Here is an 18,536-nt window from a genome sequence, read left to right as displayed (position 1 = left end):
GAGAAACAACTTCACAAAGTTGTTCTCTGATGTCCACAGGTATAGACTGTGGCACACACATGCTAATAGCAGATACCCACTATGTGCACATTTCAGGCATTCACCTGTTGATGACTGTTTATGCCGATTCAGTACATTTTGGCTTTTGTGAAAGCCAATAATAAACATGAACAGTTGTCTAAGGAGTGGTTAACTGCTAGGTATTTTTTTCCCTTTTGAGACAGGTTCTACATTTATCCCCAGAACTCACTTTGAGGGACCTCTATACTAATTTCCACACTGGGTAGCTTCCCCCTTTACTTTTTATGGTGCGGGGGTCTTGAACCCTGGGCCTTGTGCATGCTAGGCAAATGCATTATCACTGAGCTGTATCTCCAGCGCTTAGCTTTTTCTTCTGATCTCAGTTCATGCTGTACTTACCAGTGGACCTTTACCTCGTCATGGAGGCAGGCAAGACAATAGTTGAGTGATGGACAGCTTCTCCATGATGCCTAAGTCAGGTGCAGCTTTATACTCAGGTTAATCACAGGTCCCTGAGACCAGGGACTGATTTTGTTACCCTGTTTCCCTTGGACGATACACAATGTCTACGCTGTTTCAAAAATTTGCTCAGTAAACAGATGAATGTCCAAAAACCGTGGCTGTTTTTTCATAGATCATTCTATATTATTAAGGAAATAAGTAAAAATATATTTAAATTAACATTTCTTTTACAGGGTTGAAATTCAGCAATAGGAAAGGTACATGTTAAGATGTAGCTTGCTTTTATTTTCTATTTTGTGCTACAGTCAACATAGCACAACAATTTTCATCACTACTGAGTTTCTGGTGCAAGGCTGAGAAGACAAATGTGCAAAAGCCGACTGTACAGAAGAAAATCTTTTAATGCAACAGCAACACACAGTTCAATAAAATCAGTTCAATTAACTTCAACATATTAACAACAACAACAACAAAAACAAAGAAGCCTGAGGGGCTGCTGTTGGGGGAAAGGTCAGTTCCTGCTCAGACTGGAGGGACACGAATCTCAAGGAGGCCTCTCTCCCCATCCCAGGAGGAATTTGGGCTCTTTGAACGCGTAGGTAGCTCCATACAGAAGGCAACAGCACAGAGCCTCCAAGGGTCAGGCTCTGCCTTCCCACAAAGGGCCTGGACTAAAGGCACTGGGGCTCAACACAGGACACTGTGCCAAGGACAGGGTGCAGACAGCAGCTGTACCCTTGGGGAAATGGCAGCCTTGGAGAACCAGCTCAACAGGCCGCTTCGGGTGTAGGTAAGCCAGCACTTTAGCCTGTCAACACTACCCTCTCAGCTCAGATTAACTGGAGAGGTGTGGTATCTTGGGACACCACAAGGGCAACAATCAGTCTGCGGCACATCTGGGTCATGACAATCGCCAAGTACTTTGTTGACAAGGACCAGGCAGAAGCAAGGGGATGAGCCCAGGGCTGTAGCTTCACACTTTAGCTCCAATGGGGACCTTTCTGAAAAAAATGTCCTGTGCTTGTCAGTAAATGGACTTAATTTGAACAGCGAAGCTTCTCAGGTGGAAGGCTGCTACCTCTCCAAGGGGTCAAAGTGGGGTTGCTTTTGCACTCCCTTAGGGGCATGCTGGGTTTTGGGGGCAGATGCAGGGGAGGCCCCTAGCTTCTCTGGGAAGGTCAGGTAGAGGGTTCCTGTTGCCCTCATGGGGTTTTAGTTCATGTTCTGGTTGACTTCCTGCCGTAACTTCTGTGCAGGGCCATTCCTGGGTTCAATTTGTAGGAGGCTGCTAATATCTGCAAGGCTGGATTTATAGTCCTAGGAGAGAGAAAAGAGGAGTTGGGAAGGGACCGAGGAGGTGAGAACCAGCTGGAGAAGCAGGAGAATGTTTTCAAACCCTACACTGGAGCCAAGGCAGGACCCGGGAGACAGAACACAGCAAGGGCCACTTCACTTGGTACACCAAGAGCCAGCACCAGCATGCATCTCTGCAGTTATGGTTGGGCCTCTGGGCAGGGATCCTTTACCTTCAGTGCCTTGTAGGCTTGAGCCCGTCTGTAAAAGGCCTTCACATTCTTCCCATCCAGCTTGAGGGCTTCTGTGCAGTCCTTTACTGCCTCCTTGTACTGTTTCAGGACCAGATGGCAGAGCGCTCTGATGTGGAAAGACCATTGCAGAAGCTCAGTCACTTGTGGATCCCCACATGCAAGATAGAGGCAGCTGGGGATGACCTGATTTGCTAAGCACCTATTCTGTGCTGTCGCTTTCCACCTCAATCCTCTCAAGTCTTAGCTTTACCTCCCAAGATGGAGGCTTATGTGTGCATGTGACTGCCACATGTGTGCTGGTGCCTACGGAGGACAGAAGGTGTTGGATCATCTGGAGTTAGAGTTATAGGTGGCTGTGAGTCACCATGAGGAAGCTGAGAACTGAAACCCGGTCCCCAGGAAGAGCAGCCAGTGCTCTTAAATGATGAGCCATTTCTCCAGTCCCCTAGCCTTTTTTGCAGATGCAAAGGCTATGAGAAGCTTCATCACTGGCTTAGGAGTCAAGGGACTTGTCCAAGACCTACTAGTGAGGGGCAGAATTGGAGTTCAGACCAGTGGGTCTGAAGAAACCGAGCCTGGCCTCGCACACTTCTCCCATTCACCACCCTGCATCAGGTACTTTAAGCAAAATTCCCAAAGCATTTCCCTCAACAAAGAAAAACCAAGTGCATGAATATTAATCCTAATTAACTGTGCATGCTGGCATTTCAGGGGTGGAGTGTAAAGATGTAAGCAATTACTTTGGAACAATCAACAGTAAAATGGATTGGGGCAGGGATAGAGTACAGGTCAGCACTGGATAGGGTCCCAGCACTGTGTATCAACTGGAGAATTTAAATGTGTTTAAGGTACTTACACATTTCCAACTTCCCATACTTTGAAATGTCTCACAATAAAATGTGGAAAATACCCACTGCGATTTCTCATCATAAGCCTGGTCCTTGCTTCAAAGACAATCACTAGAAGGAAGCCATCACCTTGGCCCCTCACCACCGTTTCAGTGGCCACAGAGCACTCACTAGTTGGATATGGCATCATTTATTTTACCAAATACCCCTCTGCAAGCATTCTCACTGTTTCCAGCATGTTAAGTCTAGAATGTCACAGTAAACTCCCTCGGGGAAGAGGCCACTAGATCAAGAGACACCAACAGCTCAAATTCTGCTATTGCCAGGCACTCTGAGGAAGTTACGAAGAATCTCTTTTTCTATAAGTGTAACAAACCTGGGCCTCAAATTTTAATTTCTGTGAAGATGGAAGAAAATGGTGTTTTGGTTACTTTTTTCCTGGTCCTACTGGGCACCACACCCAGGGTGTTGTGTTGGTTGCTATAAACATGAAAACCTGAGCATCCTTATATAAGGTGTTTTCATATAAAACCAAAGCTATCCAATTTATCCTTACTACTTCTGCGGGGAACTGCGCAGTAAGGTAATCAGCTTGCAGGCTCTCCCACAACTGTTTTGTTTTTACATTTGACTTGTGTTCTTCTAAAACTTTATTTAAAAACACAGAGAAGAATTTGTATTTAACCCCCACATAGCCAACCCAACCTTATTTATTGAACGATACCTCTTCTCCCCATACTTAAACTAAATGTTCAGTTTTTATTTTTTCCTGATAAATTCTGGAATTATCACAGCTAAAATGCAAACACAAAACAAAAATCTAACCGGGCTGGAGTACAGGTCAGTGGCAGAGTGCTGGCCTAGCATGCATAAGGCCCTCAGTATGATGCCTGGCACTGCACCCCCACACAAGGGGAAAGATCACTTATGAAACGAGCATATTATAAGCGAAGGGAAGTGTGTAGCCAGATACATTTGCTTAAAGAACAGTATGTAAACAAAATTCTTCCAAGCCATGGTAAAAATACAGTATTTGTTTAGAAGAGTGAGCTAATGGGTATCTTGCAGCATCAAGGTCAAGGAGCTTAGAGAAAGGAGGGAGTTGATGCCACAAACACGGAGCAAGTGGGTGGCAAGCTTCCTTTACTAGTTAGCCTAACACAGGAAGTACCCTGATTCAATCAGCTCAGAAAGTCATAGGCCCAAATTTGATCCAAATTTAAACTAAAAGTTCTCTTTTCAACTCTTAAGAAGCAAAACCAAACGTGAGTGAGTTAAATCTACCTAATTTCTTATACCATCCCCTGTGAACAGGGTTTCCACGGTTCACTGAAGAAATACTAGCTGATTTCAGAAAGCTGCCTCAGCCTCTGTACAAGTGTTTCAGCAGGCACATCAAAGCACCTTGCTGTAGTGTGAAACATGATTTTTAAATTTTCTTCAACTAAAAAATATTGTCTGTGTACATGATATGTGCATGTGGGTGTGTATGCCATGGTGTACACATGGAGTCAGTTTTCTCTTTCCACCTATATTATATGTGGGCTCTGGAAATCAGAACTTTGTAGACTTGTGTGGCAAGCACCTTTACCTGCTGGGTCATCTTACTGCCCGGAAACACGTTTTATCTTATAAGTTTCCTAAGGAACAAGGAAGCTCTATCTGATCAAAGACTTTTGGAAAAGATTTATTGTCTTTGTGTCTGTACTGTTTATGTGTACCATGAGTGGGCAGGTGCCCAGGAAGGCTAGAAGAGGGCACAGGATCCCAGGAATAGAAGTTATAGGTAGCTGTGAATTGTTCAATATGACGCTAGGAACCATGCTCTTTACCTCAGCCAGCTCTCCAGCTCCCATATTAAAGATGTTCTACATTGGCCAGGTGGTGGCAGTGCACACCTTTAATCCCAGTGCTCAGGAGGCAGAAGCAGGCGGATCTCTGTGATTTTGAGGCCAGCCTGGTCTACAGAGTAAGTTCCAGGACAGTTAAGGCTGTTACACAGAGAAACCCTGTCTCAAGCCATCCCCCCTCAAAGATGTTCCATATGAATGTATGTGGGTATCAATAATAAATGTGTGGATGAGACACGGCCTCTTGTTGACTATATCTAGCCTCTGACAGTACAACGAGTGGGTTTCACTGAGGCCAGATTCCAGCTCTGCACCACCATGTAAAGGCTATCAGAGCTTAGACAGTGCCTTGATTTTCTCAACTTTAAAAACCAGTAATACCTGTCTGTCACCTACACAGCTGAGCACCAGTGTAGAACAGTAAGTTCCACTCAACAGTGTGTGTGTACGCGCGTGCCGTCTCTGCCACCTACACCACTGAGCACCAGTATAGAGCAGCGAGTCCCACATAAAGGGGAGAGGTGCTTTGGCTCCTGGGCTTTCACTCACTGCTCACTGTTCCTGCTGCAGAGCCTGCTACAGGCACAAAGGGCTGCACTCAGATCGTTCCCTTCCTTCCTATTCTAGCCAGACAATTAGGTACTCCATTCGCTGGGCTCCAGGCCAAAAGGGACAGAAATAGGCGTGGAAGAGCAGCCACTGGCAGAGAGCAGGCGAGGGAGCTGTGTTGACACTGAAATCTTAAAATTCTGGGATGAGGGCTAGGACAGATAATGAAGACGACTGTTGAGCATCTCTTTAATCTCCACCCTTTATCAGTGCCACTGTCAATTCCTTGCTCAGTACTGAAGTAGGTGGGAATGCACATGACTACCTGAAAAGGACCCAAACCCCTCCACAGTCAGGAGTCCAAGTATTCTCTGAGCTACATCCCAATCCCTGGAGCCCACTGGAGGCCAGCACTCCCCCAGTGAGCCACACCCCAGCCTTCAGAAAAGCTTTGGAGACTCCCCGAGGCTAGCAGCTGCGCAGAAGATACCTGTTGCTGTACGTGGCAGATTCCAGGCTACTAAACAAGAGGCTTTCACTGTACTTCTCAATAGCTTTCTTATGGTTGCCCTTCTTTACAAGCTCATTGCCTTCTTCCTTCAGAACTTTGGCTCTCTCCATATCCCCAGCAGAAGGCACTAGACACAAATTCAGAGAGGAAAAAACCATGGATCAGGGGCTCAGATGAGATCGGCATCATCTGTTTTAAGCCAGGGACTGCCTGGGCGGCTGCAAACCATTCTTTCTGACTACTTGGTCCCCTAATTAGTGGCTTCTAGTTAATTAAAAGTTTTCATTAGAAGATGGAGACTTTCAAACACACTTACACATGCATATCATATACATGATAAAAAGCAAGCCAGATTTACTCATAGCATTGCCATTGGGTAGCTGGAATTTTCTGCATGACCCACTTAACTTCAGCTCCTCAGTTTCCTCCCCAGTGTGAAGGGCTATGTCAGGATCAGCTGTGAGAATACCGAGGCAGAGAACAGCCTACAAACTTAACAGAGGCATCCAGTAAAGGAAGGCTGTGTCTTCTAGGTTTCAGAAAGGGGCTGAAGAGGGCTTGTCCTGCTTTGCTGTGAGTATCCACTTTCACCTGCCACACGCAGCTCTGCTCCAGCCCTTAAGGGGAGAGAGTAGAGAACAAGGAGAAACCCACGCTGCTCACATTACAGTGCTGTAAGGTCCTTTGCTGTGTGGCTCCAATAATTGTCCCAGTCTCATCCCACAGCACCACATTTAATCTTTAAAAACCATCATGGTAAACAGTTAATATTTATAACCAGGGCAAAGTTGTGGGAATAAAATTAGCGCCCCAACTCATCCCCTGCTTAGCAATTATTATTAGGACCCAAAGCCCACCCACTCTTGAAAGAAACTATTCCGACCCTGTGCTTCCCCCTCCCATCAGCTAACTATCTCAATCTATACAAGCTCCATCTATGGATACAAAATCACCTACAAGCCACTTGTCATGGAGCTTCACATAAGGAAACAAGTATTTCTACATAGTCATTTATGGCTTGGTTGTTTCCCCCTCAACATCCTATTCCTGAGATTTGTCTGTGTTGATACACAGACTTGTAGTTGATGCATTTTCACTCCCAAAATTCCAGGAAGGATTTGTTCCCTGTTTGTGGAGACCTGGGTTATTTCTAGTTTTGTTTTGCTATTACCAAACATTCTGTGGTGAACATCCTGTAGGGTGGATGCATGCAGACTCTGTTTCACCTGGGCTCTGAAATATTCTCCCCACACCCCGCAGCCATGTTTATTTATGCATTTCCCTTCTCTAGTTCCTTCCATTGCCTCTGTCCCTCATTTTCCTCCCTAATGACCTCATCCTTTAAGCTCCAGCTCAAGATATCACTTTTATCACCTGCCCCAGTGTGAACCTTGACTTCTCGATTTAAACTTCCCAAACATTAACAATTCCATGGCACCTGCTTTTCTTCCATGTATCATAAAGCATCATCCCCATAACTCAGTTTCTCACAAGGTCAGGAGCTCCCTTAAGGGTCGAGTTGTCCCCTGTGCTCCACTGCTTAGCATAGGGCCTAGAACACATGGCTCAGGGATCTAGAGGAACAAATAGTCAGGTACCTTGACGCCATCTAGCTCATTAGCACTGCAATCTCCTTCTCAAAGTGGAAAACAACCACCCGGCTCTCATGTGCTGTACAGGGAGCTTCTGCAGAGAGGAGTCACGAGCGCCCTCTTCCACTACCTGAGACTGATGTATCGATAAAAGAGCCCTATCCCTGTCCCCTCTGTACTCCCGTCTTGACTCATGTTTGCTAGCCTGGGACAGTTCTCCTGGACCACAGTGAGAGCTTCCCAGCAGACAATCTCCTGCAGCGGTTGCCCAGCTCTGTCTATCAGCTTATTCACCCTTCTCCAGGGTCACCAGGACAAGTGCTCTCAGGGAGGCAGCACTTTCTAGATATGGGGATGCTCCAAGGGAGAGGGAGCTGAGACAGTTACAAAACTTCATCTCCTGGTCACAGGAGTCGGTGACCAATTAATTACACCGGACACTGGGAAAATATAAGCTAAGTACATAGACTAAAGTATCTTTTAAGTGGTGAGCTGAAAAAACAAACAAACAGAAGAATTAGTGAGCTGTGGGGTAGGTAAAAGTGGGATGGGTGTTTGGAATGACATGTATAATTCTGAGCCAATACATTTTCTTCATTATTTTGCCATGTTGGAAGTTCCTGTTCTTGTAATCAAAAACATTCTAAGCAACACATTCCAAGTACTGCTAAAGAATGAGAGAGAGCACTTGCTCCCGTGTGCCAGGCTAGGTTACACATCTTGTATTACTTAAGCCTTTCACTGATGACATCACTGTACAGTTAAGGAGACAATCTCTAAGAAGTTGGACCTTTTAATCATGTTTTTCACTTCATTTATTTCCTAACAGCTAAAGGAGGCCAATTTCTAGAAGGCGACTCTTAAACTTCTTATAAAGACTCACCTCTGCTCTTTGTGGTTTCTTTGGATTTGTTTTTAGCTGTCTCTTTGTGATTCTCCGAAGGCAAGGAATTCCATCTCTTCTGGGCTGAAACAGGCACCACAGGAATAGGGGGCAGCTTCAGGCGCCACTCAGGCCCAAGTGAGTCCATGAGAGCTCTAGTGATTCTGGAAGAAAAGGCAGAGTCACACCCAAGGGATGGAGGCTCCTTCACAAGGCAGGGCATACTGCTCCATTCCCCATTGTATTTCTCACATGCTCTAGCAGATGAATAGAATCTACTACCCATCAACTCCTTAGATCTGACACCACAGGACACTTTCCCTTAGCCTGGCTGCCATATGTGAATTTTAAGGTCCCCTTCTACTTGTTAAGATAAACTTTACATATATACCCCCAAGAAAGGATCCCATTAAAAATACATATTTTCTCAATGAAACTAGTACAAAGCATGCAAATACTTATTTGCTTACTGTTCAGATTTTAAGTGTCAACCTTAGCCCATTCCGCAATATTAAAAATCCTCACTGTTCAGATTTTAAGTGTCAACCTTAGCCCATTCAGCAATATTAAAAATCCTCAGTGATTCCCATTTGCAGGCTAACATGGCCCTTGAGCTCTGGCACTCTTCTCCCCCTCTATTCTATTGTGTGTCACACCAGCCCTGGTCCTCGGGCTGGCTCAGTGGTCGAGTGTTTGCCCAGCACATACAAGGCTAGGTTTGATCCTCAGCACTGCAAACACAAGCACGCAAATAGCTTCCCCCTCTTGACCTTTATTAATGCACATCTTTCCTCTGCTTCCGTTTCCCATTCCTACTCTGGAGATCTAACTAACTCCTGCTTATTTCATTTTCAACTTAAAATGGTGTTCTTTGCCCATGATGTCCGTGTTGTTAATGGAAATGAATCTTTGGCACCTAGTACATCCCCTGGCTCTCACCAAGACAGTGTGTCCTACAAGAGTGAATAAAACTCCTACAGCCGGGGCTGGAGAGGTAGTTCAGTGGTTAAGAGCACTGGCTGCTCTTCCAGAGGTCCTGAGTTCAATTCCAGCAACCACATAGTGGCTCACAACCATCTGTAATAAGATCTGGCGCCCTCCTCTGGCATGTGGGCATACATGGAGGCAGAATGTTGTATACCTAATAAATAAATCTGTTAAAAAAAAACAAAAACCCTCCTACAGCCATGTTCCCGTGTTACAAGAATCAAACCACATAAACCAAAACTACAACAAATTCACAGCCTCTTACTAGGCTTTGGAGCAGCTTCCTGTTGGCTCAGCTATCCCAATTCTTTGCAACCCTATTCCCTAACATTTTTCAAAGCATTCTTTCTTATACACCACATAAAAACCTGCATGCCTGGGTGCTTGGCATGGTTAACCTTAATTGTTGGTGCTGGAGAGATTACTCAGTGTGTTAAGAACACTTGTTATTCTTGCAGAGGACTTGGGTTTGGTTTCCAGCACCTACATGGTGGCTCACAACCACCTGTAATTCCAGTTCCAGGGCATCCCACATCCTCCTTTGACCTCTGAGAGTACCAGGCACGCAAACACTCATACTTATAAAACAAACAAACAAACAAAACACCCATACCCACCCTCAGTTGTCACCTTGATGAGATCTAGAACCAGCAAAGGAACAAGAGTCTGGGTAAGCCTGTGAGGGGTTATCTTGATTAGGTTAACTGATGTGGGAATACCCACTCCCTCCCTGAGCTCAGGTCCTAAACTGCACACAATGGAGAAGCTAGCTGAGAATCAGCATTGACCACCTGCTTCTTCTTCTTCTTCTTTTTTTTGTGGCACCCAGCAGTGGGTGCAGGGACTGAGACCACCTGCTTCTTAACTGCAGGTACAATGTGAACAGTTGCATCAAGCTCCTGTTGCCATGAAGGAATGGATCCTTTAACTGTGGGCCAAAATAAGCCTTTGACCTTTACAAGGCTTTTGTCAGGGTACCCTATCACAGCAACAGGAAGAGCAGTTCAGAAAGTATTCAATCATCCCTACTTCTCTCCTGTCACACAGAGCCAACTGTTCCATGTGAGTTCTGGGTCCCATCCCTGCTTCTCTCAGGGAGCTCAACCGGACAGGGCAGCATCTTTCTCTTCCACCTGCATCATGTCACCCAAGTGACTCCTCCCCTGGACTTCCCTTACCACCCCAGCTATACTGCTGTCTCCCTTCATAATGACATCACTACTGTTGGAACTGCCACCTGCTTCTGAGCTCACTGAAGTGCTTCTCTCAGCTTCACTAGTGACTTCACTATGAAAAACACCCCCTGGTCTCCTCCTTCCCAGCCATGAATCTCCTGCCTCTCATGTCTCCTGGAGCAGGCTGTGCTGGCCACTGCCGTACTTAACTCTGCACTGACTACACTGAGCCTGTGCAATACTGACTAGCACTCCCGCCGAGGCCAAGAGCTGTGTAAGGACAGAGTTACGTCTCATGCAGCAGGTCCTTGTGCAAAGTTTGGCACAGAACTTGTAGTGTTTGATGAATGACACAAGACTCAAAGAGAAAACTGGGTATTGATAAAAGTCAACCAAGAAACCAAACATAGACCACATTAGATTATTACTTTGGGGCTGGGCTTTCTAGCAGCCCACAAGAAGGGGAATCATGATCAAATATACAAACAAGGATCTAGGAGAAAAAAAAATAGTCATGGCTCAGGAGATCAGAGAGATGCTTTCACACTTACAATATCCCATTCAGCAGCATTCTAGCTCCTTGTGTCTCTTACTCTCCAGTTAGAGTTAGCACTCTGAACACAAGTGGGGTCTGAATCTCTTTTCAATTTTGCTATCCTCCACTGAGCCTCCTACACTTTAAAAAGATCTCAAAAAATATTAGTGCATGAATAAATGTGCACATGCAGACAAAAACAACCATCAATCTCAGTAACTCTGACTCCACTATTTTTAACTAAGTACATTTGTATGAGTCTGTCCACTGAAGTGTGAGTGCCCATGGATGCATCAATCACTTTGGAACTAGAATTATAGACAGTAGTGAGCTGGCCAATGTAGGTGCTGGGAATTGAACTCAGGTCCCCTGCAAAAGCAGCAAGCACACATCTTATCCTTATATACTGTTGACAATATTAAGAGTTTTCCAAATTTCTGGGGCCAGCCTGGTCTACATAGTGAGACTGTCTCCAAAACAAACAAACAAACAAACAAACAAACAAACAAACAAACAAACAAGACTTTCCCCAATAAATGGAGCACAAAAGATGATTGTCATGTAAGCATTAGGGCCTGGTTCTGACTACTAAGCACTTGAATAAAAAGCTCAGCATGATAGTGTATGTCTGTAATAATCCCAGACAGGCAGACAGGAGGGTCTCTGGAGGTTGCTATATGTAGTTTAGCCAAATTGATGTGCTTTGTTAATGAGAGACTGCCAAAAAAATATGGTTGGGAGTGATAAAGGAAGACACCCATCAACCCATGGCCTCTACACGTACACACACACACACAGACACGTTTTTCAAGCATAGTCAAAGGGACCACACTCAGAAAACAACTGAAGTAGCCCAAAGCCAATCAAGGGAGCTGGTTCCATGTTCTATGGAGAAGTTCTACAGTACACTGGGCTTACCTGTTGATGCCTTCCAAGGCTGATGCCACACTGTTATCAATTTGCAGCACAGTTTTATAGTCGACATAGGCCAGTGTGTACTTCTCCAGGGCTTCATATGCAGATGCTCTTCGCAGCAAGGGTTTGATGCTGAAGGGAACCAAGGTCAGCGCTCTAGAACAGGATGCAAAAATGTCACCTGTCTGCTAGACCAACAGGGTTCCCCAACAGTGTACTGATTCAGGCAGGGCCAAATGTTGCAGTCAGCATGAGTTTAATTTCTGGCAGAAAGACACCATTTCTAGGATAGGTAGGGAATCCTCAACTTAGACGGAAAGGGAAAAAAGGCAGAGAACCACTAATGGAAGTTATGTGCATCTGTGTCAATTTTTACGCCCTCCACCTCCAGCCCAATGAAGAATAGGAGTCTCACAGTTTTCACACTGTGGTCTGCATTGTAACTACACTACCAATAGCCATGGGACCCCAGGCAAATCACTTTATCATCCCAGTCTCTGGCAACTCATTCTGCTCTGGGAAGGAGGATAAGCTTACCATCAGAGTAAATACCCTGTGAAAGAGAAAAAAACCTAGCAGACTCCATGAGTGTGCCTCTCTCCCTATTCCTCCCATGCATGTTAAACAGCATCACATCTAGGATTAGCTAGATGAACCCAGTTAGCAGACTAGTTTATGCTAGCTAGTTCAGCAATGATGAACAAAAGCTAGTTGAAGAATGGGATAGGAAAAACTGTCCAATGTCCTGTACAACTACTACTGACAGATTTTTGCTTTTTTCTCTTGCCCCTCATCCACCACCTCCTTTTGAGACAGGGTCTCCCTATGTAGCCCTGGCTGGCCTGGAACTCACATAGAACAGGCTAGCCTTGCTCTCACAAAGATCTGCCTACCTCTGTCTACTGAACACTGGGATTAAAGGTGCCCCACCATTTCTGCTTCTTTAGATGGTTGGTTAACACCTGTCCCCTTTTATTCTTCCCTTCCACATCATCCCAGGAAAAGACCCGAGCAAGTCAGTCCCGATAACTCTATCTTACCTCACATCAATGTCACAGAGGCTTTACTGCCTACCTCTAACTTCCTATCCTACACCATTCTCAGAAGCACCGAGCCAAAATTCAAAGACAACAAGGACCTAGTAGGGCTTGTCATTCTAAATGGCCTGATATTTAGTGACACTTTATAAGAGAGAAAATGGTGGAATTTTTCCAAAGAAGAAACCTGGCTTGCTCTTTGGAAACCCTCAGGCATTCTAGAGCCTCCCTGGGCCACTTACGAAGTGCAATCTTTGATGCAGTCTGTGCAGTTCCCATCCTTCAAGTAGCACGCTGCACGGTTGGAGTACAGAACGCTTTCTTCCTCGGGGTCTGCAGAACCTGCCCGGATGGAAGCAGGAAGAGCAAGATCATGAGTTGGGAGGGTGATGTCAGAGGACACAGGGATGCACCTCACACCCGGAACTCTCTAGGCTTTGGGAAAAGGCAGCAGAGGTACTGTAGCCTAAAAAGGCTTCTATCAGGAAGGAGAGGACATTTGCCATTCTTGTCCAACAGTGAGGATATTGAGACTCTGCCATTCACAAGAACCTTATTTATTCCTCATTAAGCACCGAACTTGGTACCAGAAATAAGGACTAACATGAAACAGCTGGCTTCTTGCCTCAGAGAAAGCAATGCCTTCATTACTTGGGTGTGTGGCTAACTTTATTATAGAAAGCATGGGAGACTCAGTGGAACATGGAAAAGGACAATAATAAATACCTGAAAGAGGGAGTGACCCAGAGTCAGAGGGAAATGCAAAGTGCCTTTACCTGCTGTTTGCCTTTACACAGACCTCCGATTTTCATTAAAAATATTTTTTATTGAGAATTTTGTTAAATGTATTTTGCCGTTATCAGTCCCTACTGCCCCCAACCTCCTGGACTCAACTACACTTCCACACTCCCCAACTTTTGCTCCCTTTTTAAAATCCCTGCCTTTCTTTTTTTTTTTTTTAAAGTTTACTTTTATTTTATTGGTGTTTTGCCTGTATGTATGTCTGTGTTAGGGTGCTGGATCCTGGAGAGACAGTTGTGAGCTTCCAAGGGAATACTGGGAATTGAACCCGGGTTCCAAGAAAGGCCAGTCAATGCTCTTAACTGCTGACCCATCTTTCCAGCGCCCCTCCTTTGATTTTCATTTTTAAAGGGTTACTTGATTCATGCCATCACATGTTTCTTTTCATTTCTTTATTTTTTTAACTCAAAACAAATTGCTGTTGTGGTGGCATATGCCTTTCATCTCAACACTCCTGAGGCAGAGGCAGATTTCCATCTTACTATGTGGAGAAAACTAGCCTTGACCTTCCAACAGCCTTCCAGTTCCACCCTCCTGAGCGCTAGGGTAACATGTGGGCACCTCCACACCCTTGCTCACTCACTCATTTATTCTGGAGTGAGGTCTCACACTGTAGCCTAACTGGCCTGGAGGACACTACATAGAACAGGCTGGCCTCAATTTTATTTTTGAGATGGCTAAAGCTCCATCCATCCTCATCCTTGTCCCTGTGCTCTCTTTCCCTGGAGGCCAGCACAGTCCCCAAGCTGCTGTGTGAATTCTCAAGCGCTGCCCATTTTAGCACATACCATTAACAGATGAGATACAGTATCATTAAAGTGTTTCCCAAGGGGCATTGCATTGCCTATCCTTTTGTAACTTGCTTCAGGAAGTATGATACCATGTTGCCACTTGATATCTTTCATTCAATACTAACAATAATGAACATAGTAAGTTTATACCCCTTTCTTTCTTCTCTTGGGCCAGAAAATACAGAAGTAAGCCTTGCCATAAGGAACAAGTACAAACACTTAAAAACCAGTAATCCATCAAGTCAGCAAAGCATAGAGTTGCTCACAAGCAGTAGGTGTGTGTTGGAAAGGTTCTTAGAACCACAAACGGTCTGGGCAATTAATTCAACCCTTCTGAGCACTTGTGTGCAACTACATTTGAAGGCTTCTCCATGATCTCTTTTTTCTTTTAAATAACTTATTTATTTTTATTTTATGTGCATTGGTGTTTTGCCTGCATGTATTCTGTTTGAGGATGTTGGACACCTAGAAGTGGAGTTACAGACAGACAGTCGTGAGCCTCCATGTGGGTCCTGGGAATTGAACCTGGGTCCTCTTCTGTCAGTGCTCTTAACCACTGAGCCAGCTCTCCAGCACCCCTCCCTTCTTAAGGCCAAGGAAACTGATTTGAGAAATCAAGAGAACTGCCCACATCGTCACACAGAAAATCAGCAGTAGGATCAGAACAAAAATCCGATAACAGGGTAACTATTTTAGGGTCTCAGAATGAACCCCCACAAAAGCATAGCTTTTCTGGGCTAACAGTGATGATGTTTATTCAGGGAGGGGGGCTCTGAATGAAAGAAGGCAACTTCAGAGTTCTCAGCAACTTCATGATGTGGGGTTGACACAGCGCGAGGAGCCCAAGGTTTGTTTCCAGGGAGAAAAACCGGGTAGTTTAAAACTATAAAAAAAGAGAAATCTAGCCAATGATTAAAAATTTGGATTGACTGGCCAGGCAGTGGTGGCACATGCCTTTAATCCCAGCACTCGGGCAGAGACAGGTTGATCAAGGCCAGCCTGGTTTAGACAGAGGCCAAGGCCGCAGAGAGACCCGTCTCTAAAAACCAAAAAGGAGGTGGGAGGGCTGGAGAGATGGCTGTAGGTTGAATGCATGCACTTGCAGAGGACCAGAGCTCAGTTCCCCCATCCACACCAAGCAGCTCACAGTTTTACCTCCAGTCTCAGGTGAATGGTATTTTATATGCACCATTACCCTCCCCCACAAATGATTATAAATAAAAACAAAAACCTCTGGATTCAGAAACCAGACAAATCCATATTCAAATCCTGGAGCTGACATCTTCACTGGGCAATCCTAGTCAGGTAATTAACTCTTCTAAATTTCCCATCTACAAGTGTCTAATCGTTATGATCATAGTGAAGACGAACAATGAGAATATAGACAGGAAAAACACTCAACAAACGCCATCAAGAAAATGAGAATGAGGGCTTAGAAGCTCATACTGTTTAATCTATCTGGATCCTTTCTGATGGTTCCCTACACCTGGGATGCTCGGTGTCCGAAGCATTCATTAGACGTTGAGTTTCTCACGGACATCCCCTCAAGTATCTTGAGAAGCTGTCCATGATTTCCTTTGTGATGGATCCAACTCCACCACACTAACTTGTCTTCCTAGCTCTCAGAGGTCTCGTCTACTTATTCACAAACATTTGACAACTACCCCCAGGAAGTTCGACCCTTGAAAGGGCCCATCTCGTCACATTCAGTCAGTATACGAAAGGTGCTCAACTGAATTGTAAAATGAATAGATGTGGGTTGGAGGGCGTCAGCTACATCCTCAAGGGTCAGAGGGAGGCAGGCCTGAGTAACTTAGGATACAAGCCAAGAGGACAATTAAAAAGCAGCCGGAAAACAGAGCCAAGTAAATTTTTCACAGGATGCTAAAGTGGGGAAGATGCGGGAGCGTGGTAGGAGAGCCTGGTGTGGTGGTTGGCCTGGGGAAAAGACCCAGAACATCAGGTCAACGTGAGGCCGGGGCGCTGAAGCGGGTGCATGACGCCTGCAGGCCCGGAGGGGAAACGAGGGGCGGGTTCCTACCTCGCGCCTGCAGCAGTCGCAGCGCGCGCTCGTACAGCGCCGAGGCGTCGGCGTACTGGCCGTTGCGGAAACTCTGGTTGCCGGCAGCGCGGAGCTCTTCCACAGAGTCTGAGAGTTTGGGGGCCATCCCGGGAGACCGGCAAACAGGGACCACCTCCGTTCCCCGCAGAGTAGTGCGCAACAGCTTCCGGCCGGAAGCGGAGGCTGCGTGCCCTTAAGGCCCGCAGCCGACTGGCCTGGGGCGGGGGAGCGGGGCTAGATGGGGGTCGCAGCTAGGCGGCGAGGGACGGGAGGAAGCGCTGGATCAAGGCCTGGAGGGGGCCTGGTGTGGCGGTGGGACTAGGGGAAAGGAAAGCCCGAAGGCTGAGCCGACATGAGACCCCGGTGCGGGGGATGCAGGTGGAGGACGCAGGCCCGGAGGGGAAACGCGGGGCGGGTTCCTACCTCGCGCCTGCAGCAGCCGCAGTGCGCGCTCGTACAGCGCCGAGGCCTCGCCGTACTGGCCATTGCGGAAGTTCTGGTTGCCGGCGGCGCGGAGCTGTTCCACCGACTCTGAGACTTTGGGGGCCATCCCCGGGAGGGCCGGTAAACAGAGACCAAGTCGGTTCCCAGCTACCTAATGCGCAACAGCTTCCGGGCGGAAGCAGCCGCTGCGTGCCTTTAAGGCCGGCGGCTGCTTGGTTTCGAGGGGCGGGGCCAGACGGGGTGGGGCTAGTGGCCGGGGGCGGGCGGAAGCGTGGGCTCAGGCCCTTTGGTCTGGCCTCTCATTGTTCTCCAGGGGTGGAGCTAGGAGGGGCGGGGCCAAGAGGATCGTAGGCGGGGCCTTTGAGAACCAGGCCCTCTGCGCGTGCTCAGTCTGGGATTTGTGCTCCACGTTTCTTTCGGGCTTGCGGAGGGTACCATGGCTTAATCCTAGAAGGAAACGGGTAGTTATCCTTCGTAGGGCTCACAGTTCGGGGGGCCTGGGAAGCAACTGACCCACGACCAAAAGAAGATGCACATTTCATCAGTAGATTAATACTATGAAGAAGTAAAGCGCAGGGTGATGGAAGGCTAAGGCCGTTGGCTCCCGGCACCTTCGAGGATTGCACCATTTATACACAGTGAGACTGATGAAAAAGACCATACACGAAAGAATACAGTGCACGTCCAAAAAAGGGAAAAAAAAGAAGAAATTAATAAAATCCAAAGCAGCCAGCTGGGTTTGGTGGCTCAGGTCTGTAATTCCACCACATGGGATTCTGATAATAATCCAATATAAGTGAGCCGTTTTAAAACAAAAGCAAGAAAACACAATTATATTATAGTAAATAACGTGGAGGCTGTTAGACATGAGCAGGCTAGGGAAAGTCTTTTAAGGTAATTAAGCTGCAACCTGAAATGTAAGGCATAGCATCCCAGAGAACTGGAAAGTACCTGGCGTCTTGTGGACCATAAAATGAATGTGTGAACACATTCCATTGTGGCTGACTTCACTTCAAAACAATAGTTTTTAGTAGGTGTGTGTGTGTGTGTGTTTTGGGGGGGACACCTGTAGTTACATAGTATGGAGACTGCAACAGGACTATCAGGAATACCAGGCCAGTCAGGGCTATAATAGTGAGAGACTCAATAGCAATGAATACACACCAATATATGCTAATTAAAAACCAAAGCAACAAAACTGCTAGCAAGCAAAAAATGCCCCAATTTGGCCCAGCATGGTGGCATGTTCTCCCAGCACTTGGGGGACAAGGAAGGGCAGGCGGGTCTCTGGTCTGTTACAGGCCATCCAGGGATGTATACTGAGATACTACCTCAAACAAATCCCTGTAAACAAACCCAAACTAAAAACAAACAAACAAAAACCCATAGCCCACAAATGAGCTGTGAGGGCACAGTGAAGAAATCACAGAAATCTGTGAGCTTTGCTCTATCTGCCACCAATTTTTTAGTCCAGCTTGAGCTTAGCCTAGACTGTCATTTTGGACCAAGTTAGTGGGTCTGCTCTT

At 46.2% G+C, this 18,536-nt stretch overlaps 1 protein-coding gene across 2 annotated transcripts; it reads right to left on the bottom strand.

Moving 5' to 3' along the window:
- Nucleotides 1–866: 866 nt before the first annotated feature.
- Nucleotides 867–17,220, bottom strand: Tomm34 (translocase of outer mitochondrial membrane 34). Of its 2 annotated transcripts, none has more exons than XM_087911032.1 (7): nucleotides 16,990–17,220; nucleotides 13,155–13,254; nucleotides 11,879–12,031; nucleotides 8,264–8,427; nucleotides 5,768–5,915; nucleotides 2,010–2,136; nucleotides 867–1,800 (listed from the first exon to the last, which is right to left on the bottom strand). In XM_087911032.1, exons 1-7 carry the CDS (start codon nucleotides 17,114–17,116, stop codon nucleotides 1,696–1,698), a joined length of 924 nt encoding a protein of 307 aa, XP_087767158.1. In that variant the 5' UTR covers nucleotides 17,117–17,220; the 3' UTR covers nucleotides 867–1,695. The 2 variants fall into 2 exon arrangements, with proteins under 2 accessions (XP_087767158.1, XP_048296947.1); XM_048440990.3 differs by lacking the exon at nucleotides 16,990–17,220 and adding an exon at nucleotides 16,546–16,918.
- Between the last annotated feature and the right edge of the window lie 1,316 nt (nucleotides 17,221–18,536).

This window comes from Myodes glareolus, chromosome 10 (genome assembly GCF_982192425.1).
Source record: "Myodes glareolus chromosome 10, mMyoGla1.1, whole genome shotgun sequence".
Classification (NCBI taxonomy): Eukaryota; Metazoa; Chordata; class Mammalia; order Rodentia; family Cricetidae; genus Myodes; species Myodes glareolus.
The sequence above is the reverse complement of the archived record's forward strand: the minus strand, read 5'-3'. Positions and strand labels throughout refer to the sequence as shown.